The sequence below is a fragment of the Xenopus laevis genome, chromosome 2S, assembly GCF_017654675.1.
Source record: "Xenopus laevis strain J_2021 chromosome 2S, Xenopus_laevis_v10.1, whole genome shotgun sequence".
NCBI classification, from domain to species: Eukaryota; Metazoa; Chordata; class Amphibia; order Anura; family Pipidae; genus Xenopus; species Xenopus laevis.
The window spans coordinates 76246283-76266478 of record NC_054374.1 but is presented as its reverse complement, the minus strand read 5'-3'; the positions used below and the strand labels follow the sequence as shown (position 1 = coordinate 76266478).

Genomic DNA, 20196 nt, shown 5'->3' with positions numbered 1-20196 from the left:
GACTTTTTCCATTACAAAATAAATTCCGAAAAATTCATGATTTTTTTAAAAGTCCGATTTTATACAAAAAAATCACAAATTTTTCGGAATTGTTTCATTGGGAGTTTAGTTAATAACCCCCTTAGAATTTTTCTACTGAGTCCTATTCTCATATCTGCCACTAGGGATATGGAAGCTTGTGTCAGGGAGCCATTATCCTGTTACCTGCTCATTTTTCTGTTGATAGGCTAATGGGGGTGGGGTGGAAGGAAGGGGGCATGATATCATTCCAACTTGCAGAGCAGGGTGACTGAAGTTTGTTAGAGCACAAGTCATATGGCTGAAGACACTTGGAAAACTAACGTCAAATTTCAAAATTGAAGTTAAAACAGACATTTCTAGAAACTACCGCTAATGCTGCAAATTATAGGACTGCTTTAGCAACCCAAAGTAATCAGTCACTTCCTAGATCTTTTCAGACAGCTGCAGGTAGGACAAGCAAAAATGTAATTGGTTTACAGGGGTCACTGCCCAGGTGAGAATGTGCCCACTACTGATAAATGAGACCCTTGGTAGTATTCTGATTCTGGTTTTTACCAAGTAATGTATGTACTGCAGATGTGGCAAGGCCAAAGAATAAGACAGGTATTTTTTAACTACTTCTCACAATTCGTATTGTGAGAAGTTTAGCTTTTATAATGGTAGACAAGTGGGATTCTTATGCAGTGTGACAGGGATACAAAAATACAAAAAGAAAATGACTTTGCATTTACTGTAGTTAACTGAAAAACACATCATCAAAGTGTTTGTCTTCATATGGCGTCAAAACTATATAACAGTCTCTCTCTCACAACTCAGAATGCCATCATCCTGACCACCACAAGGTTAGCTCACAGTTCAGTTCAGCCTCCACTCTCACCTGCCTACCTTTAGTTGGTTCCATTGTATTTTAAAAGTATTAACCACAAACTAGGCATTTTTTTTCATAAACAACTGAAGATATTTTTGTGAACTACTGTATGTAAATATAAGTAGAATGGTTTTATGATGTTGGTTAGAAGTTCTCAGACTGTGCCACCATAAAGTTGAGGGTGGGGGAAAAGCAGTAAAATCAAAGTATGGTTAAAATAGGACATATGGGTAGGGATTGGCGAATGTTTTCGCCTTGTTTCGCCGCAGCAATGACTCCCATAGACTTGTATGGCGTTGTGCTTCAAAAAAAAAAAAATGACGCTCGTCACCCATAGGGGCAAATTTACTTACCATCGAGGTTGCGCAAGTGTCGGCTTTGCCGCACTTTGCCAGGCGTAGATTCGCCAGGGCTGCGCAAATTCACGAAGATCCACAGTTGTGCACAAGTTACCGATCATTTGCAAAGTTGCGCTAGCGATGTTACTATCATCGGTTCGAAGTTACGCTAGTGATCGGAAATTTGCATACGACGTGCAGTTAAAGTACAATGGCCTTATATGGAAAACACATTACACTGCACAAGGCTAGGGAACCTTAATAAATGTTTTCTAATGCCCTACACATGTGCCCACAGTATAAAACTTTTAGTGGGAAAGAGGAGAGCACTCAAACGCAGATTAGCTGCTTGTGATTAATATTTATTTAAGCTGCTGCACACGACATGTTTCGGGCTGTAATTGCCCTTTCTCAAGTGTCAGTGCCCACAGTATAGTTTAGGTGCCATATGTTATCAAATGTAGGGGGGAAGAGGGTAACCTAAAAAAAAAAATCGCTCTTTTTCAGCACATCACCCTTAAAAAAGACATTTTTTGTGACTTAGAATAAATGTCAACTTTTTTTTGGAGCAGTCCCTATCTACTCTATTGCACTTCACCTGGTCTGAGGTGGTGAAGTCTGGCGCAAGAGGTAACGTTCATGAAAATCCGCAACTTAGTGAATTAGCATAGTTACGTTCCTTTGCCATAGCGCAACTTCGCCTGTCGTAAGGGTGCGAAGTAGCGCTAGAGTAGGTCCACTTCACTAGCGAATTTACGCCAGCACTTTAGTAAATTTGCCGCATAGACTTTAACGGGCGTCAGCGACATTTCGCCAATGGCAAATTTTTGGTGAATCGAAACGGGTCAAATTTTCCCAAGCCTACATATGGGATATTTGCTTTATTGGGTATTTCGGGGACTATGACAGGGTCACTGTTATGTAATGTTATTTTTTCATATATCTGTAACATTGTTGTTAGTTTGTTAGATGTCACCAAATCTCCCCAAATCTGAGCATTTGTCTCTGTCCTTATTGATGTAGTTAATCCTGGTGTGCACACTCCCAAAGCTACAGCATAACGTGTTCTTTTCTGCTTCTTCATTTGCAAGGAAAGAGTTGCCTAAATTGAATCCAACCTTAGGAATGATGGGTCCTATAATCTATTGAATACTCTGTGCATTATTATTACAGACATGCCTTTATTGCCTTAAAGTGCCAACTGCTGGTTATAACAAGAAAGAAATATGTTGACACAACTAGAGATAATATGTGTGCAAAGTACATTAAATGGTGTAGCCAAGGGTTAATGTCACTGACTTTTAAATCCCATTATCTCAGACCATATACTTAAAGTTATGGAATAATGTGCGTAACAAGTAAAACGATCACAGAGGTACAAAGAAACACAGGAATGTATGGTATCTGTTAATAGGTGCCGACTCGTATGTGACTAGCTACGCTCTGGCTTCATTAGAAACTAAATGTGTCCATTATGAATACAAGGTAACTCACCCATGTTGGAAGAAGAGGATGTATATTATTTGTGACACAAGCACACATGACTTTAAGGGGCAGATTTATCTAATTGAAAAATTTCTAATTGAAAAAACTTCGAAAACCGAATTCAAAAAGACCAACCGAAATCAAGTTGAAGTTTTTTTTTGGTGGAATAGGTCAGTTTTTGATCGAATAGGTCCGTATTCGGCCGGATTTGAATCGTTCAAATCGAAAGAATAGCACATTCAATCAAATTCGATCCCCCAAAAAAACTTTGATTTTTCAAAGTCCACCAATTGACTTCAAATAGGTTCTAGGAGGTCCCCCATAGGCTAAAACAGCAATTTGCCAGGTTTTAGATGGTGAATGGTCAAAGTCGAATTTTAAAGAGACAGTACATGATACATTTCAATATTTGAATTTTTGAATTTTTTTCAAATTCGAATCGCATATTTCCTAGTCGAAGTACACAAAAAGTAGCTCAAAATTCTAATTTTTTTCATTTGAAAATTCACCTCGACCTTTGATAAATCTGCACAAAATGTTTATATCAAAAGATATATGTCCCGAGGCTTGAATGCAGTAAAAACAATTAGTTTATTAGTACTCACATTTTAAAAAACAGATACATACTGACCACACATGGTTCACCATGTGAAATCTGCCCCTAAATGTTTTATGTTAACTTTTGAAGAATGAAAATTATTTTTTAAAAAAAATATTATTCCAGTATGAAATAATTGGTTACTGTTTTGCCTTAACAAAAATAAAAATTACAATGTACTGATAATTTATTTATCTTCTGATCTGTGCAGGTAGCTGTGGAAAGTTCTGTATACTCTGTCTTGTGTCATACCTTTCCTGTCATACTCAATGGAACTGGATCCAAACTCCTGTGGTCCCTACAAGGATGAAAGCAGAACCATGTTACCTGTCACCTCCTAAGTCTGAGGCAACTGCTATGGTTTTCAGAGATGATCCTGTACCAGTCATGTACAGACTTGCATTTCTGATCAAAGTCTATTACTGAGACTGCCACAAGGGTGGAATTTACTCCCTCCAATCAGCCAGCTTTGCGGGTACTTAGTACTGGAGAGTTACTATGCAGTTTGGACTGTTTGCTGTGCTTGTCTTGATCTTGATGGATATTGCAGACAGCAACAAGTTTGTGAAGGGGAGGCGACATAGGAGAAGTAAGTGTCACACCCTGTTAATCACTGAGACTCTTCTATATGCATTTTCTTTATATCACGAATTTCAAATAGTGGTGTCATTAAAGGGAAACTTTTCGCGAAAATGAAAATGTAATAGTAACTTCATCTGAAATAAGAAACTATCTAAATACAACCAATTAAAAATTCTGTACTGTTTCTAAAATAATCAAGTTTATCTTCACTATTCCTCTCTCAGCATCTATTCTCCTCATTCTGTTTGATTCCGGAGTTGGGTGTCAGATGAACGATCCAATATATCTTATAGGACGGCTCCTTTTGCATAGGACGGCTCCTTTTGCCTAGAAGAGCTCACTATTAAAATCACCAGAAATCCTGTCTCTCTACATGCAGAATTTGTGCAAAAGTCAAATATTTTGTTGTTTGAAATCTGTTGTTTGAGTGAGCTCTAATACATCTGCTAGGAAAGGGAGCCCCCCCTATAAGATATATTGGATCATTCATCTGACACCCAACTGCTGCAAGAAGATAGAATGAAGAGAAACAGATGCTGAGAGAGGAGAAGTGAATATAAACTTGATTATTCCTGAACCAATGCAGAATTTGAATTGATTTAGAAGGTTTCCTATTTTACTATTAGGAAGTTTATATTAAATTTCCATTTTCACGATAGCTCCCCTTTAAGATGGGTTCTTAGAAATGGAATGAGAGAACTGCATGCCTGTATTATATTTGTGTGTGTGTGTTTCAAACTATAACTGTAATGGATATTAAAAAAAAAAAATATATATATATATATGTATATATATATATATATATATATATATATATATATATATATATATATATATATATATATATAATCATTTACAATAAACATCTTATGATATAAAATTTCTTAAGCGTGTCAACTTAAAAGTGTTATCATCCTTATACTGTACATGGCACTTATGTCTATGCCAGGGTCTATTGTACATGGCACCTATTATACAGAATGCTTGGGACTAGGGATGGGCACATTTTTTCGGCTTGTTTTGGCGTGGAAAAGACGCCCATATGGCGAAACGAAATGGGTCAATTTCGTCCACCCCTACTTGGGACCTAGGCCTTTCTGGATAATGGATATTTCTGTAATTTGGATCTTCTTACCTTAAAACTACTAGAAATCATGTAAACATTAAATAAACACAATAGGCTGTTTTTGCTTCCGACATGGATTAGTAATCTCTTAGTTTGGATCAAATTATTACAGAGAAAAAGGAAATCATTTTCAAAAATTTGGATTATTTGGATACAATAGAGTCTATGGGAGATGGCCTTTCCATAGTTTGGAGGTTTCTGGATAATGGGTTTCTGGATATTAGATCCCATACCTGTATTATTAATACAAACTGTTACAATGTTATGGATTTTGCTGAAGGTTTTAAATCTAAGTGCACAAATGACAAATCTTAAATTACAGCAGTTCTAAATATCTCCTGTTATTCAATAACATATGCTTGAAAAGCATGGCATACTATGCCTGCCAGTCATTATACCCCCCCCCCCACAATATAACATACTCCACCAATAGCAAAAGTTGAAAGGATATGGGCACCAATATATATATATATATATATATATATAGTGAATAAAGTACCCCCTCTTGTAAAATATAAGGATATTATAAGTAACCGAGGAGTTTCATGACCATATAAAAACACGAGGCCGAAGGCCGAGTGTTTTTATACAGGTCATGGAACTCCGAGGTAACTTCTAATATCCTCATATTTTGCAACTGGGGGTACTTTATTTATTATAATACACAAATTTCAGTGAGTCATGTGACAGAACTCACCGTTTATAACTGATGATATCAGAACTCACCGTTTATAAGGATATAATTTACAGGATATTCATGGCTTTTGTGTATTATATATATATAATACACAAAAGCCATGAATATCTTGTAAATTATATCCTTATAAACGGTGAGTAGTGATGTCATCAGTTATAAACGGTGAGTAGTGATGTAATTTCTGTCACATGACTCACTGAAACTTGTGTATTATATAATTAATAAAGTACCCCCAGTTGTAAAATATGAGGATATTATAAGTTACCTCGGAGTTCCATGACTCGGCCTTTGGCCTCGTGTTTTTATATGGTCATGAAACTCCTCGGTAACTTATAATATCCTTATATTTTACAAGAGGGGGTACTTTATTCACTATATTATTATTTTTTTATATTTAGATCTATATCTCCATTTAAACAAAATGGCCTTATGATGATGTCCTATATATCTGCCAGACTAGGCCTAAGCCGTATTGCTCTGTTCACTAGCCTTGTTTGTAAATAAAAGCATAACAAAAAAAAGTTATGTGACATAAAACAAATCAATAAGCCTATAATAAGAATATTTTTATAATTCTGTATTGCTGTAACAAACCATACCTAATTTTCCTTGGGACTCCTCAGACTATGCAAGATCTATATTATACAATAAATTTGAAATACATTGTATTTCTTAACTTGTTGAAATACTGTATACAAGATTTGGTACCCAGACATTTATTGCATACCAGAGAGAATGGTCTGTGTGGGTAAGTGGCAGTTAGGACTAAATCTGAATTCACCCAGAGGGTGTTGCTCTAGTAATCAAATGCATTCCCCTCCTGAACTGCTTTCTAGGAACAGAAAGAGAGTATTAGAGTGGAATGATTCAGTGAATGCTTAGTTCAGCTTTAAGTACAGTGACACACACATACAGAGTACAACATAAGTGAACAAAAGTATAAAAAGGAACGTACCAAAGCAAAATGGTCATTGCTAAGAAAAATAACAACTGTAGTTATGCAAAACTCTGTGTCATTTTTGTGTTTGCTCTTGACCTACATATAACAGGTCAGAATTTATGTGATGTATAATTTGGCTTTATAATTACACATATTATTTTCAGAAAATATTCACACTAAATCACTAGCCTGCTCATTGTCCTGTGATTATATTGATGTTATGAGAAAGTAGCCAGATTGGCACATTGTTTGTGTTTTTTGCAAGTTCCTGAATACTGGGATATGCCTGATGCTGTATAATCTAACGGAAGTGCTTGTATAAGGGAAACAGTGAAGTGAGCATGGCCAGGGAATTATCCAGGCATTTGTTTGCTTATCATTAGATCAGAAATGGAAATTCAGCCAAACGAAATCAACTCATTCATAATTAGTTGTGTTGTTTCCATAATATTTTAGTTAACTCGCAGAAAAGACCCTTTTACATATAAGGCAAATGTTTGTGTGGCACATGTTAATAAACTATGAGTATCGCATTAACTGCCCATATTAACAGTGATGTGGACTATTGCAGAAAGGAGGATTATTGAAGCATCATTTGCACTCTAATACACATGCAACATTTGCTGCGTTTCTATTTAAAGAACGGAAGGGCTGACAGTGCAATCATCTAAATGATATAGTTCTCTATCTTGAGCAGCCTTCAATGTTTGCACTTCATTTCACACTCATAGATATTTCCATTTCACTTTCATTAGATTACGCATTAAGAAAAACTGAAACCAGTTAAACTGAACATGACTCTAATTACATAGCTAGTATTTGTGTTAGAACTCATCAGCAGTCAACAAAACAGACAGATACTGTATATGCTTTGCTCTCCAATGTTATTATCAATGCTAAAAATCAATGTAGTTTAATAACATTAGCTATATTGGCTCAATGCTCTTCAGCCTGGGATGTGCTATATTACACTAAATAATTGCTGTTGTTGCACTATTACATAAAAAACAACTTTATGGGGATGAAATGATGAGTTATTGTTTAGTGGATGTTTATTTTACTTATTTTTGTCTGTAAAGCACTTTGTAGCTATGCTTCGAAAAGTGCTATATAAATAAACTTTTACTTACTTACTTTGTGGTAGTGGGTGATCTGGAGTTATATAAGCAAGGTTAGAGGATACAATTCCTAGCTTTTGTCCTGGTTACATTCTTATGACAAGCACTGACTACACAATAGTGAATATTCTATTGGTAAGGGTTGTATGTGCAGGTGCACTGGGTGCCAGCAGATGAGTTAAAAATATGTTAATATTACATTTTATTTAGTAGGTACCATTTCTTAAAAGTCATTAGAATGCATCTAGCTTCCTCAACAGTGAATCCTAACAGCATAATGCAATTTTTCTTTTAAATTCTCTAAGTTTGTCTTCTAGAATAGTCAGTCCCACATTAGTCATTGTGAGGGACCATTTATTTGATAACCGCAATTCTTTGCTGGTTACCTCCAGGGTGGCAGTTAGAAACTGAAGACAGTGAGTAATGTATCAGGGATGATCCATGTTGCAACAATATGTTCTGTTTCCCCACTACAATCTGAATCAGTGAATTACAAGACTATTAAATATTTCTGGCAATAGTCATAAAAAAAATGGGGTATTCATGCAATGAAAATGGAGTAGGTAATCCTTACCAGCTTTTTGTAATTTATAATTATTTGACTTAACAAAATTATTTACCAGTCTATATTCGTATATACAGTATGGGTTTGGGCAGAGAGACATTTAACGCCTCAGACTTGGTCATATTAATTTTAAAATTGCTATAGAGGCCGAACCTGTCTAATTCTTGCATTAGTGGAGGGATTGAAAGAAAAGGGGATTTCACATAAACTAATAGGTCATCAGCAAATGCAGCTGCTTTAACCTCCCTGTCACCTATTGTCACGCCCTGTATCAAAGTATTATTCCTGATTGCAGTTATCAAGTGTTCCATTGTTAAAATATAGAGCAAGGGGGACAAGGGGCATCCTTGGCGCGTTCCATTCGTGAGGGAGAAGGCTGTCGATAGAGTTCCATTTATCCTGATCCTAGCCGTTGGGACTGTATACAATGCCATGACTTTAGATATAAATGACTGCCCCAGACCAGTTTGTATGAGAGATTCCCTGAGAAATTTCCAGCTTACCCGATCAAAGGCCTTCTCCGCGTCCGTCGATAACAAGATAAGTGGGATTTTACGCCTTTGAGCATATTGGAGAACGGAGAAGGTCTTGATGGTGTTGTCTCTCGCTTCCCGACCCGGGACAAACCCCACCTGATCAGTGTGTATAAGCATGTTCAGCAAGGGCTTCAATCTGTTGGCCAACATCTTGGCGTACAGCTTTGTGTCAACATTCAATAAGGAAATGGGGCGGTAGCTAGCGCAGTTTGTCGGGTCTTTACCCGGCTTGGGCAGTACTGTTATGGTCGCCTCCAGGAAGGACTGGGAGGGAGGCGTCATGTCAGAAATGGCGTTAAATGCTGGGAGGATAACCGATGCTAGGGAGTCCCCTAAATGTTTATACAGCCCTATGGAAAAGCCGTCCGGCCCGGGACATTTTCCCTGGGGAGTAGAGGAGATGGCCAGTTTTAGTTCCTCTTGAAGGAGGGGCCCATTCAGTGCCTCTAGTATTTCTGGATCTACTAAACGCGAATGGGTGGTTACAGCTATGTAATCCTTCAGTTGTTGTTCATCAGGGAGGGGGTCCGCCTTCAAGTTGTATAATTTAGAGTAATATTGAGTAAAAGTCTGAGCAATCTTATTGGTATGGTGGGTGGATTGCCCCTCAACTGTTTGGATGGTTTGGATATAATTTACATTCTGCTGCTGCTGCTTATACACCCTCGCCAATAGCTTACCACATTTATTGCCCCAAGCATAAAACTTCCCCTTTCCCCTCTCAACGTATTTGCAGTATTGGAATTGGGCCAAGTCCTTAAGCTCCTGCCTGGTTTGTTGAAGTTTACCGTACGTTTCAGCATCAAGGCCAGCCTTGTGTGTGGTCTCCAACACATGGATCTGCTGGAGTAATTGACTATACCTCAGTGTCCTGGCCCTCTTGAGTCTAGAGCCGTGTTTAATAAGAGTGCCCCGAAGCACACACTTCAACGCCTCCCACCTCGTCAGTGGGGTCGTGTCGTCCCCTTCGTGGTCTCGCTGAAAATTTGTTATGGTTTGTTTCAGATCAGACATACAGTCTTGGTCCCTCAATAAGGATTCGTTAAGACGCCAGGTCCACTGGCGAGTAGGGAGGTCAGGAATTTTTATGTCAATAAACACGGGGTTGTGATCGGAATTAGTTTGCGGTCTAATGTCGGATAAGGAGACCCAGTCTAGGATGTGATGGGACACATCACTGTATTGGTTGAAGGGGGGGGAGTAGTATGTGAAATCCTTGACAGTCGGGTGTTGGATTCTCCAGGGATCAATAAGCTGGTACTTATAAAGAACCTGTTTGGCCTGACGTAAACGGTGGAATGGAATGCTAGACTTGCCAGTCGAAGTGTCGAGGCGGGGGTTGAAAGCCATGTTAAAGTCCCCTCCCACAATGAGCTGACCTTCTATAAACCCCTCTAAAAGCAATAACATTTATTCCAAAAACTGCGTCTGTCCTGTGTTCGGGGCATAGCAATTGATGATCGTTAGAACAGTCCCCTGAATTTCTATTTTGATGGCTTGTACGCACCCAGTGCCATCTACTTTCGTATCTTTCACAGTGCAGTGACAGTTTTTATGTATTGCTATAGCCGTACCCTTACATTTAGCGACCGGGTTATCATTACAAAACCAGTTCGGGAAGTATTTGTTGGATAACTTGGGCCTATGCCCTACCTTAAAATGAGTTTCCTGCACTAGGAGTATATCAGTCTTATCTCTATGCATCTCATAAAGTAATTGAGATCGCTTCTCAGGTGTATTGAGGCCTCTACAGTTAATGGATGTTATCCGTAATCCTGCCATAAGGACGTGCTGTGAGGAACAAAACCGCCAAGGCCCAACACACCTGGAGCGAATTGCATGTCAGGGAAGATTGTGATCTGATCCAAAAGGAAGAAAGAAAAAGGAAAGGGGGTGCATTTCAAGAAAACACATATCAAAAAGACAAACAAATCTAACTGTAACAATATTCTCGTATTGGTGGGTACCTGTCCTACATGTGTCCTAGGGGGGGGGTGGTGGTCCGTCACCTGCCCTAAGGGCCGCATAGAAAACTCTGGTGTCGTAGGGGGTCAATAGAAACCTAAGCGTAATTGGACGGGCGCCCAAAAAGAACAGAGGTGGAAGACATAGAGAGCAGCAATCTACTTGCAAAGAACAAAAAACAGTGATAGAAAGGTATATGAAAACTCTATGTCCATCAACCATACGAGCAAAACTGCTCCATAGTAGAATGTCCATACATTACCAGGTCATTGGAGATTAGGCGTAGAAGGAAACATAAACCTGTAACTGTATAAGAGTAACTGTTCAGTCAATCTGAAACCATGAAGGCTGTTGGTCTCGACCATGCTTCACTGGACTCGCAGTAGAATCGACCATCTCAGATCCTACACTACGACATCACTCCGAAACCGGCCTCGCCGATCCAGCCGCAGCAAATCTCCAGGAGTCCGGTCCCTTCCACGTAGGCAATGTCATCGGGGGTAAAGAGAGCCGCTTCAGAAAGCCTTCTAGATCCGCCGGATTCCTCAAAGTGGCAGGTTTGCCCTGGTGGAAAGCTGTTAAAGCAAAGGGGAACCCCCACTTGTACTTAATCCCCTTCGCTTGGAGGACCTGCAGCAATGGACGCAATGCCCTCCTCTGGGCCATTGTAGTCCTGGATAGATCTTGGATGGTAAACGCTGGGCTGGGCAGCGCCCCATTAGTGGCATCGCCGGGAGTGCAGAGTAGGGGGTTGCTTGGTACGGTACCGTTAGTGGCGGCGGTAGACAAGTGCCCCACAGGCGTGCCGTCTTGGGAGTGTCCGGTTTGCCAGTCTGCTCCGTCTCCCGAACTCCACGCCGATGCACTGCTGTGCAGTGCAATATATTAGCGTTCAGGAAAAACATCTTCAAGCTCTTCTTAAGAGTGCGCAATTAAAATTTGCAATGCGCAATTAAAATTTGCAATGCAATAACAGTTGTAAGGAACAATATTACATTGCGATATGTGGATTTTTATTCTTATTGGTGCAAATTGTTTTTCTTTTTGCGACTTTACATTCCCCTCCTCTAGTATTTAGGGGCAGATTTATCAAAGGTCGAATTTCAAAATGATGGGAATTTTTTTTAATGCCAATAAATTTGAATGTACTCACAACTCGAATGGGAGGTTATTTATGAAAAAAACTTGAATGTCTAATATTCGATTGAATACAAACAACCTGAAAATTAGAATCAAATTTGAATCAACTTCTAATCTAATTTTCCTCTGAAAATAATCTTGAACGTCAGGAAGGCTATTAACATCTTCAAATGATTCAACGGACCTCTGCCATTGCAATATTCAAATTAGAACTGTTTCCAGGGTCAAAATGTGATACAGTTAAATGTCACATTCAAATTCAAATTTGATTTAAAATTTTGAATTTGTGAATTTTGACCAAAAAAAAAATTCAAAAATTTGAATTTACCATTCAAACTTTAATAAACATGCTCTATCAGTATGTTATTGGTTTTAATGTTAAACAAAAAATACTAGTGTAAACATTATGGAAGTTATTTATCAGAATCTGAAAAGTTCTCTGACCAAATCCGCACAGACTTTTTCGGATAAAATCTGGATTGAATCCGAATTTTTCCGACTTTGCTGGCGAAGACGGCAACTTTTTCGAATTTGGAATTGGAGTACTTTTATTAAAACTTTTAACAGCATCAGATTTCTATTCTAATCTTTTTTTTTTTGTCTCCGAAAATTTTTTATTTTCCCCTTTAAAAGTCCAAACTGAAAAATTCAGAGCTGAATGAATAACCCACTAGGTCTCCATAAGACACTCTTGACAAATAAGGCTTAAAGGCAGTAACATGTATGTAACCTCTAGAAAAAAGGGTTTTGATTTTCATTGAGTGGAAGCACTGATTGCAAGAATTTTCAGGGCTGTAAATCTGTAAGTATTTTGATGACTAATCTAATCTAATTTGATTCTAATTACAAAAGAACAAGGCAACCCACTATACTTACCCTCTATACTAACAAGGTGTCATAGGTAGTCAGATCTGACTGTTAAAAGAAAACGATACCACCAATATGAAAACTTGAGCAACAAGTTACATCATATTAAATGGCATATTGAAGAACCTTGCCAAACTGGAATATATATTTAAATAAATATTGCCCTTTTGCATATTTTCCCCTGACCTAACATTTTATAATATTCCGTGTTCCCAAGGGTTGACACCTTTTCCAATCCCCCTTTCTGGATGGGGGGAGGGAGCTGACGTCACAGTTGGCATGGCTGTGAAGTTGCAGGGGTGAGGTAATGATGTTGTGGGGGGGGGATAAGGCAATTCAGACTCAGGCAGCTCTTCTGAACACTGGGTTGTCTGGGTCAAAACCAGACAGGTGGCAACCCAAGTGCTCCTTTAGAGATCGCCTGACCAGAAATATTGCAGCTCTAACTATAACAGGAAGAAGTGTGGAAGCCAAATACAGAACTGTCTGTTAATTGGCTCATGTGTCCTAACATGCATGTGTGCTCTTTGGTGGTTTGTTTGTGTGTACCGTGAATTGTAGGATTCCGGGGGGGGCGGGGCTTATTTCTTAAAAGGGCAATTTTTACCCAATGGCACATACTACTAAAAAGTATATTATTATAATAATGGTTTTACATATGAGCTGTTGTATTAAATATATAGGAGAACTAGACTACCAAAAGCCCCCCTAATCTTGCAGGCATTGCCCCCCTTCCCGCTCCTTTTAAATATTCTGACCCTTAAATGTAGAGAAGTGCAGCGGAGCTCCAGATCGCTATCGTCAGGCTCTTCATATAGTCTTCAGGTCTCTTCGTCATCACAAAGCCTGCGGACACATGCGCAGTTGGGCCACGTCATAAATTTGCTTCAACCACGCATGCGCAAATCGGCGTTGAGACCTGAAGACTAGACGAAGATCCACAAGATGACGACTGTATAGATGTGCTTCTCTGCATTAAAGGGTCAGAATTTTTAAAAGGCTTTTTGTAACACTAAAGCACATCGCGGGGAGGGAGAGGGGGTTAATGCCTGCAAGATGAGGGGGGCTTTTGGTTGGGGGGGTTTAATTCTCCTTTAAAGAGACCTATATTGTTATGGGGTATAAAGTCATATATTTAAATAGATTTTGTTTAAGGAACCAAAATATTTGTGTGCCTTTAAACCTTATGCACATGTTTTGCAGATTATTCAGATCTGACTGTTGGCCTGGGATCTGTTGATCTGTCAATGGGTTATTATATTGCAATTCATTCCTATGGATGTCCTATAATTCCATGTATACCATGAATCTAACTGTGTGATTAGTAAAAAGTAGCAGCATGCAGCAGTGTCCAGTGCCGGGCCACGCTGGGCAGACGCCCTAGGCAGGCACGGCACTCGCCTGTATAGTGTGCGCGTGCGCGCATTTGCGCTCACGTGCGCATGCGCGAAATTGCGCTTGCATGCGCAAATTTGCGCATGCGCAGAAGCGCACAAAACGAGAAAAGTCGGCAAGAGAAGGGAACCGGACATTGGGGTAGGCGACAGAGGAGGTACGTGCCTGGCGCCCTCCCAGCTTTGCGCCCTAGGCACGTGCCTACTCTGCCTACCCCTAGTTCCGGCCTTGGCAGTGTCAGACTGAATCAAAACATCTTACCGAAAAATCACATTCCTATATATCTTTTATACACTGAATAGAAAATAGATTTACAGTAAATTAGAAAGTGTTTTGTGTGATGTTATAAATAAATCTCTGTATTATGCCATGAAAGCCATGTCATTGTATGATGCAACTGAGTCATTTAAAGGTACATATTTGCATAGATAAATTAAGCTTCCAAGTTGACAATTACCTTAAAGGAGAATTAGAATTAGAAAGAGCGAAAACCGCTCCGACTCACCGCAAGTTGATTTTGAGACAGCCGGCATGAATCCAAGGTTGGGTGCTGGAAGTTCGGCGTCCCATGCCGTGAACAATGGAGATAAATGGAGGAGAGCAATTCCGCACACCATCTGAATTAGAATTAGAGGCTTAAAGTTAGGCAACCCCGCAGACCCTAACGGTCACTACTTGCTGTTGAAGGGCTCATACGTTGGTACTCCTATATTAACTTTGATCAATGTTTATGTTCCCAATACCAAAACAACTTCGTACGATACGCAAAGTTTTGTCATTGGCAACCAAACATTCCTCCACGATTCTACTAAAAGGGGGTGACTTTAATTTAGTTTTCTCTGAGATAGTAGATAGAGATGTCTGCCCCTCACGCACTTCCCCGGTTCCACGACAGGCCAAACAGTTCCGCTCTGTTATTAGATCCAATGCCCTGTTTGATGCGTGGCGTATTGATCACCCTAGAGACCGCAGATACACCTTTTACTCCTCCCCTCATCAGACTTCCATGAGACTAGATTATTTTTTTTGTATCCCAAAATTGTCTGAAATATCCGACCACCACTTCTATCCAGGCTATCTCATGGTCGGACCATGCTCCCATTACTTTAAATATCTCGATCCCTCCGGTGATTTCAAAGCAGCCTCATTGGAGATTGAATGAAACGATTCTCAATGACCCTCACACTAAGGAAGTCATTGAGAATCATCTGAAAGAGTACTTTGTGCAGAACAGGGGGTCTATTGAATCAACAGCATTGACTTGGGAAGCCCATAAAGCTGTCATTCGGGGTCACCTTATCTCAATCTCTACTGCTAGGAAACTTCCTAGACGACAACAAATTCACAAATTGGAATCCAAATTATATCAATTAGAATCTGCAGTACACCATAACTCCGACCCGGCTCTGCTGCCAGAAATTTGCGCTTTACGCACCTCTTTGAAACAACTTGCCCTACTAGATGCAGAGAAAACACTACTTTGGACTAAGCGAAAGTATTATCAAATGGGAAACAAAGCCCACACTTTACAAGCCAACCAGTTAAAAAGGCGAGCCAGGCAATCCCAAATTTTAACGATCTGTCCCAGCAACGGGGAGGCCACCCACAACCCCACTCAAATTTCACAAGCTTTCCATTCCTATTACTCCACACTGTATAATCTATTTCCGCCATCCTCCCGAGCCACCGATACCAAATCGTAATATCTTGCTCAGTTCTTAGAGGGGTGCCGCTTACCCAAACTGACCGAAGAGGACCTAGAGAAATTAAACAAGTAGATTACAGGGGATGAGGTTATTGACGTTCTCAAAGCCATCCCTCTCCACACATCTCCAGGGCCTGACGGATTCACTAATACATATTGCAAAGTCTTTCGGGATACCCTTGCCCCTATTCTGGCTGAGCTCTTTAACACCTTCCTGCAGGGCAAGGAACAAATTCCTACCTCTATGCTTTCCTCATACATAATGGTACTTCCCAAGGAGGACAAGGATCTGACACAGTGCAGAAGCTATAGGCCTATAGCGCTTTTAAATTGTGACTTGAAAATATTCACTAAAATACTGGCTCAGCGCCTAGCCTCACTCTTGCCCAGACTGATAGATTCTGATCAAGTGGGTTTTGTGATGGGACAGCAAGCAGGTGATAACACTCGCAGGGCCATTGATCTTATTGATATTATTCAATCACAGGGCACTCCGTCTGTCGTTTTGAGTCTGGATGTGGAGAAAGCCTTTGACAGGCTGGATTGGGCATATATGACTAGGCTACTCCAACATATGGAATTTCGCGGGCCTTTCCTCCAGGCTATCAAATCCTTATATACGACCCCCTCTGCCTATCTGAAATCGAATGGTGATGCTGGCATGCATATCCATATTAGGAATGGTACACGGCAGGGCTGCCCACTTTCTCCCCTGCTTTATGCCCTCAGCATAGAACCGTTGGCTGCCAAAATAAGGGACCACCCAGACATTGCAGGAATTACAGTGGGGTCCGACACATATAAGATATCACTTTTCGCTGATGATGTCCTGCTCACTCTCAGTAATCCTTCTATCTCCTTGCCTAATCTACACCACACTTTACAGGAATATAGCTTAGTGGCAGGATACAAGATCAAATGGGCTAAATCGGAGGCTCTCATGTTTCACGTTGGTGGTCAGGCTAAAAGGGCGCTCCAGGAGACTTTCCGTTATAAGTGTCAGACATCACACATAAACTACCTAGGAGTAAAACTGACACCACATTATCGCCAGTTATACCAAGCGAACTTTGTGCCTCTGGTAGAGCGGATTCGGAAAGACATGCAGGATTGGGGGTCCCATAGTATATCTTGGTTTGGGCGTATAGCCGCTGTCAAAATGACAGTGCTTCCTAAACTTTTGTACTTGTTTGAAACCATACCAGTTCACCTCCCTGTCACTAAATTAGGCCATATTCAGAAATCCATACTTAAATACATATGGGGAACTGCGAAACCCAGATTGCCGCGTACAGTGCTCTTAGCGGGGCGGCATCAAGGGGGCCTTGCGGTACCAGACATAACCAAATATTACGAGGCTTCACACCTGCGCCAAACTCTGGCCTGGTTACAACCTCAGGCGCCTACTAAGTGGGCACGATTAGAAGCCGCATGGACCCTCCCCTACCATATCAGCAACCTGATCTTAACTAACCACCCTAGAGTCCAGCTATCAGCATTGGCCCCCGAAGCCTATAACTTTCACCCTCTCGATTTGGAAACGTTGCATAAAGAAATATCGGATTAGCAAATACCCTTCTGCCTTACTGTTGCTTTCTACTAATCCGGACTTCCAGCCTGGCCAAGGGCCATCATACCAATTGGATTGTGCGGCCCATGTTTTATGGGATTGTCCGAAACTAACACTTTTTTGGAAAGATATTATTCAGCTGATAACGAAGGTTTTTAAAAAATCTCTGGATATTGAGATGCCCCATTTGCTATTAGCCCTCCCTGTTACTGGTATAGGCAACGCTGGTCAAAGGTGGGTTAACCAGGTGTCGACGGTGGCACGGTTGGCAATCACCTCCAAATGGAAGTCCCCGGCACTTCCCACTATTCGGGAGGTTATTTCTCGGCTTGACAGTAATAAGAAATTTGAGGAAATGACCTCCCGAATAAGTAACACATTGCATTGACATGATAGAGTCTGGGGTAACTGGAACTACTTCCTAACAACTGCAGATGCTCACTCTTACGATAGCTGATGATTCCTTGTGTCTCATTGTACATGTGTAAGGGACTGGCTCCCTGGGCTAGCTCTGCCTTGTATACTTGAAGGCATCGAGTAGGGCTGGCTCTTATATATATATATATATATTTTTTTTTTGTTACCCTTCCCCCCACTTGTTTGCTATCTATGATTTTTCTTTCCACGGATGTGTATTGAATGTAACCAGCGTTTGCTAGTAATATTCCATTGTTACTTACCTTAATTGTCTGGCATCATTGGAAATGTCTGTACTTTTCTTGTTTTTATGAAAATCAATAAAATGCAAGTTACAAAAAAAAAAAAAAAAAGTTAGGCAACCCCCCAGTGATTATAAACGCTAACCTGAAACTGAGCCTGTCCATGGTGTATTTGTTGAAGCTCCTTGTCACCATATTCTTTGGCCTATTCTGTCTTCTCTTTGTTCCAGTCTGAGCAGTTGCCTTTTCATTATACTGTGCATGCACTTGCCCAGGCAGATAGACAGAAGAGGGAGACAATCATGGTGAAGGTTTAAAAGTGAAGCTTTGTTCATGAAGAGAATACTATGCTATCATGATATGCGTTTTTTTTTTTTTGTGGATTTTCACTCAACCTTTGTTCTGCTGTTTTTATGTTTGGAACCATTATATGGTCACTAGCACCATATACAAGAATAGTAATGGAAGGGCCTAAACAGATAGTATTTAAAGCAGTGGCAGAAGTAATACATTAAAATAAAATCTAGCTGATTATAAGGTGACCTTCACAGAATCACAATAGTAAATATACTGATCCCAAGTTTAAGAATATAACACAGGAAAAAGTTCTTACATATGATAGAGTAATCACAGAGTAAATCTGTTTAGGGAAGATGCTTCAGCACAGCATAGGGTAAATCAGGCTTGGATTTGGCGCAAATGAGAGAAAAGAATCAATGACATCAACATTAATGCTTTTTGTGGCAGGATACATATGATATCATGCCAAATGACAATGTATATTAAGTCATGGCAATAATGTTGTTATTTTGTTGCCCAAATTCTTCTAATAGCATATTTTACAAAGTTCAGTATCAAGCGTAGGATGAAGAGGGACAAGTAGTTAGGTCCTAATAAGCATAAAGACACCTGTTGCTATTTTATTGCAAGAGTAACATTGCAACACAACAATATAGACAGCATTCCCATTTAATACTCTGGTGCCCAAAATTCCAATTTACAAAAATTCTGAGCTAATTTTTTTGTACTTTGACTAGGGAATAGTCCAAATTCGATTTGAATTTAAAAAAAACTTTGAAAATTCGCATTTTGAAATTTAACATGTACTGTTTCTTTAAAAATTCAACTTCGACCATTCGCCATCTAAAACCTGCCGAATTGCTGTTTTAGCCTATAGAGGACCTCCTAGAATTATTTGGAGTCAATTGGTGGACTTTGAAAAATCTAAGGTTTTCTTTGGAAAAACTTTGAATCGAATTTGATCGAATTAGCTATTACTTCGATTCGTACTATTCAAATTTGATCGAAAACAGACCTTTTCAATCGAAAACTGACCTATTTGGCCAAAAACAAGGTCAATTTTTTTAATAAATTTTGGTTGCTCTTTTTGAATTCGAATTTCCAAGTTTTTCAAATTTGAAATTCGACCCTTGATAAATCTGCCCCTAAGTGTGATGTTTGGGTTACTTAATCTCTCACACTACTAATGTTTCTCAGTTTGTAGCCAAATTTCCATTACCCTGCATACAACAACCAGACTGGTGTGATAGGAAGTTTGGTGACCTGGGATTCTAGAACTACTCAGTTACTTGCCAGCTCTTCCACTGGCCTCGGCTTGTACTTGTCTCTTTTGACATGGACTCTTACATTTAAACCCTGGATAAATCAAATTGTTCCCTGGCCTCTCTTGTCTCTTACTCCGAGACCTGGCTTGTCTATACTAAGCAGTTGTTAAAGGGGAACTCCACAAAAACATAACTTAAGCATTTTGAAAAGTAAACATAATTTCAAGCAACTTTGCAATATACATCAATTAAAAAATATGCAGACTTCTCATAATTTTTGGAACAGTTCCCTAAGCCTAGCCCTCTGCTCTCCTGCTGATCTGTCTGACTACTTTGCTGAGCTGGCTGACTACTGTTATTACTATTGTATCAACAACCAGCTGTCCTTAGCCTGCATCCTCCAAACCCCACAATTCCCTGCACATGTGATTTCAATTAGGAACAGAACATCATAGT

General features: G+C 39.7%; 1 protein-coding gene across 2 annotated transcripts in view; it reads left to right on the top strand.

Moving 5' to 3' along the window:
* rspo1.S (R-spondin 1 S homeolog) overlaps positions 1 to 20196 on the top strand; it is a 106795-nt gene that overhangs the window by 71414 nt on the left and 15185 nt on the right. For both annotated transcript variants that reach the window (XM_018249550.2, XM_041584013.1), the window contains exon 2: positions 3522 to 3899. In XM_018249550.2, coding sequence (XP_018105039.1) covers positions 3809 to 3899 — 91 coding nt within the window. In that variant the 5' untranslated portion in view covers positions 3522 to 3808. The remainder of the gene's footprint in view (positions 1 to 3521; positions 3900 to 20196) is intronic.